General features: G+C 38.2%; 2 protein-coding genes across 4 annotated transcripts in view; one reads left to right on the plus strand and one right to left on the minus strand.

Annotated features, from left to right (window-relative positions):
* The window catches only part of LOC144958309 (uncharacterized), a 31,365-nt gene extending 28,151 nt beyond the window's left edge, over positions 1–3,214 (plus strand). The window contains exon 17 of the mRNA XM_078890196.1: positions 1–3,214. This exon is cut by the window's left edge and continues 181 nt beyond it. The gene's annotated coding sequence lies outside the window, so the exon portion shown is untranslated.
* Positions 3,215–5,259: 2,045 nt separating this feature from the next.
* Positions 5,260–10,000, minus strand: part of LOC144958311 (uncharacterized) — a 14,506-nt gene continuing 9,765 nt past the window's right edge. For all 3 annotated transcript variants that reach the window (XM_078890199.1, XM_078890201.1, XM_078890200.1), the window contains exon 4: positions 5,260–10,000. This exon is cut by the window's right edge. In XM_078890199.1, coding sequence (XP_078746325.1) covers positions 9,874–10,000 — 127 coding nt within the window. In that variant the 3' untranslated portion in view covers positions 5,260–9,873.

The following is a 10,000-nucleotide window of genomic DNA, read 5'->3' on the forward strand; positions in this document are numbered from 1 at the left end:
CCAAACACTAGAGGTGCCTAAATGATCCAATGAGATGGAGAGAAAGATGAAGCGAGTAAATGTGACTCATATATAAGGGAACAACATAAAACAAACACCGTTTCGGACTTTATATGTGACCCTCCGTCTCAAAACGGTATTATGTCGGGATGATTCAGACCCCAAAAAGTGAATTTAGAGATAGATTGATGAGAAATTGGAGCTTAGAAGTTTTTGCAATGCAAGAAATAGTCTTTATACTCCACCATAACGTACGAAATTAAACCCAAGTTGGATATTTGTGGCTATGAATTCAATTTCCCTTACCGAGTGGATCCCGACATAATACCGCTTTGATACGGTGGGTCACATATATATATTAGATGTGTTTACTTTAAAAGATCAAAAGCCGAAACGTCGTTTGTTTTGTGTTGTTCCCTTATATACGGGTCATATTTACTCCCTTTATCTTTCTATCTAGTCTTGAACCCTTTAAAGATGACAAGGAAACGACTGCCAATTGGATAGAGATATGCCAAAGTTTGTGTGAAAAAGATCTGAACAAGTATACATGAAAGGTGCCAGACAAAGCAAGAAAGAAAATTACCAAAAAAGAAAAAAAACCAAAACCATTCCCAAAACTCAGTCAACTTCAACTGGGGATCGAACCTCAGACCTTCTGATTACCAAACAGACTACCATTACGGTAATCAGAAGGTCTGAGGTTCGATCCCCAGTCGAGGTAGACTTATTTTTTCGGGATGGTTTTTTTCTTGTATTTTTCTTTCTTGCTTTGTCTGGCACCTTTCATACATACTTTGTTCAGATCTTTATCTTACACCGGTGCCTGCTCCCGAGTTTCTTAAGGGTGTATGAAACATTGCCAGTGAAAGCAAGAAAGAAAAAAGACACGAATAAAAACAATCCCAAAAAATCAATTTGCTTCTACCGGGATCGAACTTCAGACCTCCATAATACCAGTAATCCTGATTTATCCCAGTTAATATAGCATGGAACGGACAATAGCTGCTGCGTGCTAGCTTTCGTATAGGACGCTAGTTTATGGCAAAATACTTTCCACCAGTAAGACCTAATCACTGTTCGACGAAGTTACCATCAATGCTGGTTTTCTCTCAACTTGTAAGTTGATACAGTTGTCATAGGAGATTCTATATAACTATAAACAAAATCTTGAAAGGTAATTGTCTTTTTACGTTTCTTGATGTTATCTATTTATTATAATGTAAATGTTTCCATCTGAAAAGTGACAGCTAAATGTCTTTTTACGTTTCATGATGTTATGTATTTAATACAATGTAATGTGCAGCTATGTGCTCTTGTGGTATGACACTTACTTTCGGATCAAAAGGTGCTGGGTTCAAGCCTTGCTCAGCATATAATTGAGTCCTTGGAAAAGACTCTTTACTCAGATTCTCTCACTGTAATCAGGTGTATAATATGAGTACCTGGCCGTTAACAGCATCGTCTCTGTCCGAAAATTGTAATATCGTCTATCAGGCGTCGTGTCTCACCCTACATATTAAGTATTGCTATTGGTCAGGGACCCTTGTAAAGTGCTTTGAGTACTTTTAGTGGATATTGCGCTATATAAAAGCTCAATTTTTTATATTTTTTTGTGTGTTATCATTTGAAAATTAAGTCAATTTTCTCTTTCCCTCTAACAATGTTATTTATTCATTACAATGTACTGTTACACTCTGAGATGTAATTATGAGATGACATTAATTTTTAACGATACAATTTATGCATGAAATGGTGCCAATTTCTTCTTTAACTAGTTTCTCGTTATTTTTTTTTTATATTAGAGATATGTTTTTATAACAATTACATATAGTCAAAGGAAGGAGAGAGATGAAGTGTTTGCATGCGTGTGTGTGTTTGATAGAGAGAGAGAGAGAGAGAGAGAGAGAGAGAGAGAGAGAGAGAGAGAGAGGGAGAGGGAGAGAGAGAGAGAGAGAGAGAGAGAATAAGTATGTGTGTGGGAGAGAGAGTGTGTATGTGTGAGAGAGAGCGAGAGATGGAGGAAGCGAGAGAGAGTAAATGTGTGTGTGTGTGTGTGTGTTGCCTTCAGTCATGCAAATAAACTTGCCCAGGTTTCATATTTATTATTCTTATAAATTCGATAATTAGCATCCGATTCACTCCAACATAACAGCATTTAGAGAGTTTTAAATCCATCTTTGAAAAGCACTGTGTGTGTTTCCTGTGAATTTGTTTTGCTATGGCAACCGTCCGTCTTGGAATGCAATCGAGTTTTTTTTGCCTACACCTGGCAAAGTCAGTTTGCAGTTGAATTGCTTGTTTTTGTTGGGTCGGGTCACTTTGTGCTCTGGACTGCCCCAGACTGTCCCGGACTACCCTGGACTGTCCCGGAATACCCCGGACTGCCCCAGACTGTCCCAGACTGTCCAGGACTACCCCAGACTGTCCCAGACTGCCCCAGACTCTCCCGGACCGCCCCAGACTCTCCCGGACTGCCACAGACTGTCCCGGACTGCCCCAGACTGTCCCGGACTGCCCCGGAATAACCCGGAGAGTGTTTTACTGTTGATTTTTATTCTGTCAAGGAAAGTTTTGTATTTTAGAGACAAAATTCTGTCCTTATAGACAAACAATTACGATTGGGACGAGGGTAGAGAACAGAAACACTTGAATGCTTGAAGTATGGGACACAACTTTATTAACTCAAGACATTACGAACGCACACGCCGGCATAACCGACGGACAAACTGACAGTCAAACATCAGTATAACAGTAAAAAGCGTCATAATAGACGGCCCAGACATTCAAGGGGACAACCCAAATGAAACATTAAAGCAGTGGCAGCTCGCGTCTTTCTAGAGTGGGCTATTCCCCCCGCACCCCTCACCCCCCCCCCCCCCCCCCCAACCATGATAGGTAGGTACTCTCTATGATGCCAATGGAAAGAGAACAGATGCACACAAAGAAACAACTCTTCTCTTTTTTTTAACAATACATTTTCACTTGGACAAATCTAGAAACACGATTTTGTAAAGTTTGAAATAAAAAGTAATAATACCAGCTCTATAGAAATGTAGAGCCCAACACAAGTCACTAGATCTAGTGATAAATCACTAGCGATGGTAACCACTTGGGAGACTGGGCAGGCCCGCATAGCGTTATATTTACTTGTGTAATTTGCCCTCCATCCCCGCAGAATTTTTATAATTGATATAAAGATCTTTCAAATGGATGGTGATCTTGTTTTTTGTTTTTATTTGTTTTTAAGGATTTTACGGCACTTGCAACACATTTAGGTTATATCAGCGCCAGTAAAAAGGAAGAAAATGGGATAGTAAAAAGTTCTAGAATTACAATTAAAGCACAAAAGAAAAGGTGAGACAAAGGGGAATTGGTTCAAATAGGGAACAGGTGTAAATTCCAAGAGCACACCATCAAAGTACTTAGTTTGAGATCACTTAAAAGTCTCATCCAGACACAAGCACAGGTCCCAACTAAGAGGAATACACTCAAATGTTTACAAATCATATAATATGTAAACTAAACATAATATAATGCATAACAGAGAGATGATTTACAAGGGAAAAAAAATATCATCTCCCAAAACTGTTTCCCTCTCATCCAGGGCATCCGACCAGGACCGGGCAAAACAAAGTAATCTCATTCCAAGACAAAAAGACAGAAAGCAAGTTGGCAAACAGATATAAGGGGATAGAAGACACAGTAAGTACCTCCTTGCCCTGAACAGGCCTGGTTTGGGGAGTGGCAGATCCTTTTGCAGTTGCTGCAGGTGAATCCTTTGTCAGTCACTCCTTGTAGGTACTGCCACTGATGCTGCCCACGGTCATTTGCTTTGTCTTTTCCTCTCCCACTGGCCCTTCTGTTCTTCCCTCGTAGGACAGCATGCTGCTCTTTACACTGATAGTGAATAGGCACGTTATGAAAGCAACCTTAAAAAAAAACTAAACTAAACAAAGGGCGGTGCCTTCCATTTTTAGATCCTTGGCTTCTTCTTCTTCCATTAAGGCCAAAGCTTCAGGCTGAAGATTGTATGGTCGTCTTTTAGGTAACAGGGTTTTAGAGTGAAGCAGGGAGCGATTTTTTTTGAAGTCATCAGTCGAAAGGGCTTGTGAATAAATGGTTGGCTATGCTATATAGTAAAAATGTAATTTATACAATATACTTCTAGTCTCTCTCTCTCTCTCTCTCTCTCTCTCTCTCTCTCTCTCTCTCTCTCTCTCGAGTGGAATGGGCGTGAATCGGCTGGAATTATTTATTATTCTCAACTCTTTAGGTCTTTTCCTCCTACACTGCTGTTTCCCCCATCCACGCTCGAAGGAATAAATAACAATAGTCAAATACAATGGAAGCTTCAACTTCATTAACTCAGATAGCGGGGATGGTCCGGTTTTCCCCTTTGTCAACAAAACATGATGGATGAAATGCTACAGACGAATGAGAGATAAGAGAAAGAGTGATTCATCCACCTTGTTGACAAAGGGGAAACCCGAAACTCTTTTTTTTTTTGTTTTTGTTTTTAAGGGTTTTACGGCGCTTGCAACACATTTAGGTTATATCAGCGCCAGTAAAAAGGAAGAAAATGGGATAGTAAAAAGTTCTAGAATTACAAATAAAGCACCCAAGAAAAAGTAAGACAAAGGGGAATTGAGAACAAATAGGGATCAGATGTAGATTCCAAGAGCATACCACCAATGTACTTAGTTTGAAATCACCTACAAGTCTCATCCAGACACAAGCACAAAATCCAACAAAGAGGAACACACTCAAATGCTTACATTATACATTCAAAATAAAAATAATAATACATAACAGAGAGATGATTTACAAGGAAAAAAATATCATCTCCCAAAACAATAACTATGCATTTGACTGTTTCCCTCCCAGCTAGGATTCCGGCCAGTGCCAGGACAAAACCAAGTAATCTCATTCCGAGACAAAGACAGAAAGCATGTTGGATAACAGATATAAGGGGATAGAAGACACAGTATGTACCTCCCTGCCCGCTATGGGAGGTCAGGATCCCCACACAGATGGGAGGTTGGGAACCCCACCCAGACCTTATACTTATAGCTATGAAAGCTGAAGATTTTATTATATATTTGATAGCTAGATTGGTAGTAAGACCGAATTCCACCAACTGTTCCGGTGTTCTAGAGTGTTCCAGAAGGGTTTTGAGCCCAAAACGTTCCATGTTTGGTATTAAGTCCTTAATTAAGGTATTCATTATAACTCATATTTTACAAGTTAAGAATGAGATTAAATTTTTAAAATCAAGTTTATTCCCGACAAAATTACCATTTTGAGGCGATGAGTCACAAATTAGTCACAAATTGATGAAGGCAATATGTACAATCTGTTCTTGTTTAATCGCATTCTTTAAAATTCATTGCAGTCGATTTACAAGTCTACATTAAAAATCAGTTAAATTCAATTCAACATATTTGCAGCAACACACAAATTCCATTTATTAGCCCTTCATATGGAAACAGCAGAAAATGAGAGAAGAAAGGACGTGTGATATTTTGTTTTTGTATTTAGGGTTTTATGGCACTTGCGACACATTTAAGTCATTTTAGCGCGAGTAAAAAGGAAGACTATACCCCCCAACTAGTAAGAGATTTTCTAAAATCCAAGAATGAATTCTCACTTAGCACATAGTTGAGTCCTTGGAAAAGGCTCTTTACTCATATTCTCTCACCGTACTCAGGAGTAAAATGAGTACCTCACCATTAAGAGCACTGTCTCTGTAGGAAAAAAATGTTTTAATACCAAACGGGCGTCATGTCTCGTTCTGCACATTACATGTTGCTGTTAGTCAGGGATCATTTGTAAAGTGGTTTGAGCACGATTAGTGGAAAATGCATTATATATAAAAGCTCGAGTAATAAAATAAATTAGAAAACAGGTAAACTGACAATTTGGAACATTTCAAATCCACACTCGATGTTTTTTTTTTTTTGTTTTTTGTTTTTAAGGGTTTTACGGCGCTTGCAACACATTTAGGTTATATCAGCGCCAGTAAAAAGGAAGAAAATGGGATAGTAAAAAGGTATAGAATTACAATTAAAGCACCCAAGAAAAAGTAAGACAAAGGGGAACTGAGAACAAATAGGGATCAGATGTAGATTCCAAGAGCATACCACCAATGTACTTTGTTTGAAATCACCTACAAGTCTCATCCAGACACAAGCACAAAATCCAACAAAGAGGAACACACTCAAATGCTTACATTATACATTCAAAATAAAAATAATAATACATAACAGAGAGATGATTTACAAGGAAAAAAACGTCATCTCCCACAACAATAACTATGCATTTGACTGTTTCCCTCCCAGCTAGGACTCCGCCAGGGCCAGGACAAAACCAAGTAATCTCATTCCAAGACAAAGACAGATAGCATGTTGGAAAACAGATATAACGGGATAGAAGACAGTGTGTACCCCCCTGCCCACTATGGGAGGTCAGGATCCCCACCCAGGAATCCACACTCGATAAAAAGCATCTGTTGCTTTCACGTTTAAAAAGAGTAAAATATGGAATGGTCTTCAAGAACACAAAATCACAGGGTGAAACGAAATATGATCAAAGTCAAAGATACACGGTGATATTGCACAAGAATTGAGCCTGCCCACCACGGGAGGTCAAAAGTTTGTTTTTATGTTTTTAAGGGTTTTATGGCGCTTGCAACACATTAAGGTCATATCAGCGCCAGTAAAAAGAAGGAAAATGGAATAGTAAAAAGTTCTAGAAAAACAATTAAAGCACCCAAGAAAAGGTAAGACAAAGGGGAATTGATTCAAATAGAAAACGTGTAGATTCCAATAGCACACTATCACTGTACTTGGTTTGTTTTGTTTTTTGTTTTTAAGGGTTTTACGGCGCTTGCAACACATTTAGGTTATATCAGCGCCAGTAAAAAGGAAGAAAATGGGTTAGTAAAAAGTTCTAGAATTACAATTAAACCACCCAAGAAAAAGTAAGACAAAGGGGAACTGGGAACAAATAGGGATCAGATGTAGATTCCAAGAGCATACCACCGATGTACTTAGTTTGAGATCACCTATGTCTCATCTGGACACAAGCACAAAATCCAACAAAGAGGAACACACACAAATGCCTACATTATACATTAAAAATTACAAACATAATAATACAAAAAATATAATAATAATAATATATAAAAACGTCATCTCCCAAAACAATAACTATGCACTTGACTGTTTCCCTCCCAGCTGTTTCCCTCCAATTCCAAGGCAAAGACAGAAGCATGTTGGAAAACAGATATAAGGGGATAGAAGACACAGTATGTACCCCCCCCCCCCTTTGCCCGTCAATGAGGACTATGCTGGATAGTAAGTGAGTAAGACACAAAATTTATAAGAGACAACAGAATCTCTCACATGAATAATGTGTCCTTGGTGTTTTTACGTTTGTAAGGGTTTTACGGCGCTAGCAACACATTTAGGTCATATCAGCACCAGTAAAAAGGGGGAAAAAAAAGATAGTAAAAAGTTATAAAATTACAAATAAATAGCCCAAGAAAATGTAAGACGAAGGGGAATGGTACAAATAGGGAATTGATGTAGATTCCAAGAGCATACCATCAATGTACTTAGTTTGAGATCACCTAAATTCTCATCCAGACAAGAGCACAGGTCCCTTATACATGCTTACATTATAAATTCAAAACAACAAATATAATAATAATACATAACAGAAAGATGATTTACAAGGAAAAAAATATCATCTCCCAAAAACAATAATTATACATTTGACTGTTTCCCTCTCAGCCAAGGTGTCCGGCCAGGGCCAGGACAAAACCAAGTAATCTCATTCCAAGACAAAGACAGAAAGCAAGTTGGAAAACAGATAATGGGTGATAGAAGACACAGTAAGTACCTCCCTGCCCACTATGGGAGGTCAGGAACTCCACCTAGATAATGTGTCCTTTTCATCTAATAAACCAAGTAAGGTACAAATCCAAACCACTTTGATTCGTCACAATTTTATGTACAAAACTCCACATCAAAGTGAACACACGAATTAAAAGAATTGGTTAAAATACCAGAAGCTTCTCAGTCGTCAAATGACTAGGTAAAAATTGTGTGTATATAATATATAAAATTAAGGAGCAGGCACTGGTGTAAAATAAAGATCTGAACAAGTGTGTATGAAAGGTGCCAGACAAAGCAAGAAAGAAAAATACAAGAAAAAAAAAAACAATCCCAAAAAATCACCTACCTCGAGTTGAGGTAGACTGATTTTTGTGGAAGGTTATTTTGCTTTTTTGCTTTGTCTGGCACTTTTCATACACACTTGTTCAAACATTGTGTGGCTTTCTGATCTTGTACTATGAGACGAGACTCGCCTTTGGATTGGTAGGTCCTTGGTTTGATTACTGCTTTGGACAGCACAGAGTTCAGTCCTTGGAATAGACACCCTTTTCTCACATCCTCTCACCGCACTCAGTTGTAAATTGATTATTTGGCTGGTGACAGCTTTCTCTCTTGTCATAAAAATTGTAGATTAGCACCTTTCAGGTCCTTTACCGTTCATGTCACGTTTTGCTTTTGGCGTGGGACTCCTTGTAAAGAGCTTTGAACTCATTTTTGGATATTGCTCTATATAAAAGATCAAGCTTTGTTTTTAAAAGATAATGATATTGTCTTCTACCTGTTACCACTACCAACACCCAAACCCCCGATACGACTACCATTACTAGCATAATAACCACATCATATGCTTAAACACTTCAACAACATTAAAAATAAACAACATACCACAAATATTTCACCTGCGTCCAGTCTTCAAGAGATTAAAGATTGTGATTTGTCAGACAACAATATAAATCTTTTACAATTTTCCCAGCTCTGAGTTATCGCATGTTTTACTAGACTGAGATTCACCACTTCTCTCCTCAGACTTCTTTGGCTGGCCTTTAACAGATGTCTTTATAGATTGTGTTAACTCAATGTCTGTATTGGATTGGCTGACTGAGGTTTTCATCGGTTCTTTGTTTTCTTTTTAAGGGTTTTACGGCGCTTGCAACACATTTAGGTCATATCAGCACCAGTAAAAAGGAAGAATTTGGGAGAGTAAAAACTTCTAGAATTACAATAAAGCATCCAAGAATAAGGGAGACAAAGGGAATTGGCTCAAATAGGGAACAGATGTAGATTCCAAGAGGACACTATCAAAGTACTTGGTTTGAGATCACTAAATGTCTCATCCAGACACACGCACAGGTCCCTACCAAGAGGAATACACTCAATTGTTTACAAATCATACATATGCAAACGGGGAAAAAATACAGTGCATAACAGAGAGATGATTTGCAAGACAAATGTTTGTTTTGTTTTCTTTTTAAGGGTTTTACGGCGCTTACAACACATTTAGGTTATATCAGCGCCAGTAAAAAGGAAGAAAATGGGATAGTAAAAAGTTCTAGAATTACAATTAAAGCACCCAAGAAAAAGTAAGACAAAGGGGAACTGAGAACAAATAGGGATCAGATGTAGATTCCAACAGCATACCACCATTGTACTTACTTTGAAATCACCTACAAGTCTCATCCAGACACAAGCACAAAATCCAACAAAGAGGAACACACTCAAATGCTTACATTATACATTCAAAATAAAAATAATAATACATAACAGAGAGATGATTTACAAGGAAAAAATATCATCTCCCAAAACAATAACTATGCATTTGTTTGTTTCCCTCCCAGCTAGGACTCCGGCCAGGACCAAGAAAGCATGTTGGAAAACAGATATAAGAGGATAGAAGACACAATATGTACCCCCCTGCCCACTATGGGAGGTCAGGAACCCCACCCAGCTTCATAGACTGAGGTTAATCACATATTTAAATAGACATTTGTGGATGAAATTGATCAGAATCAGATGTTTGTCCAGACTTCTCGGATTGATGTTTATCAGATGTTTCTTCAGATAATGTTGCTTGAGATGTACTGGATGTTTCTCCCGGCATA

This window comes from Berghia stephanieae, chromosome 12, assembly GCF_034508935.2.
Source record: "Berghia stephanieae isolate SIO BIC M18660-M18661 chromosome 12, UCSD_Bste_1.3, whole genome shotgun sequence".
Taxonomy (NCBI): domain Eukaryota; kingdom Metazoa; phylum Mollusca; class Gastropoda; order Nudibranchia; family Aeolidiidae; genus Berghia; species Berghia stephanieae.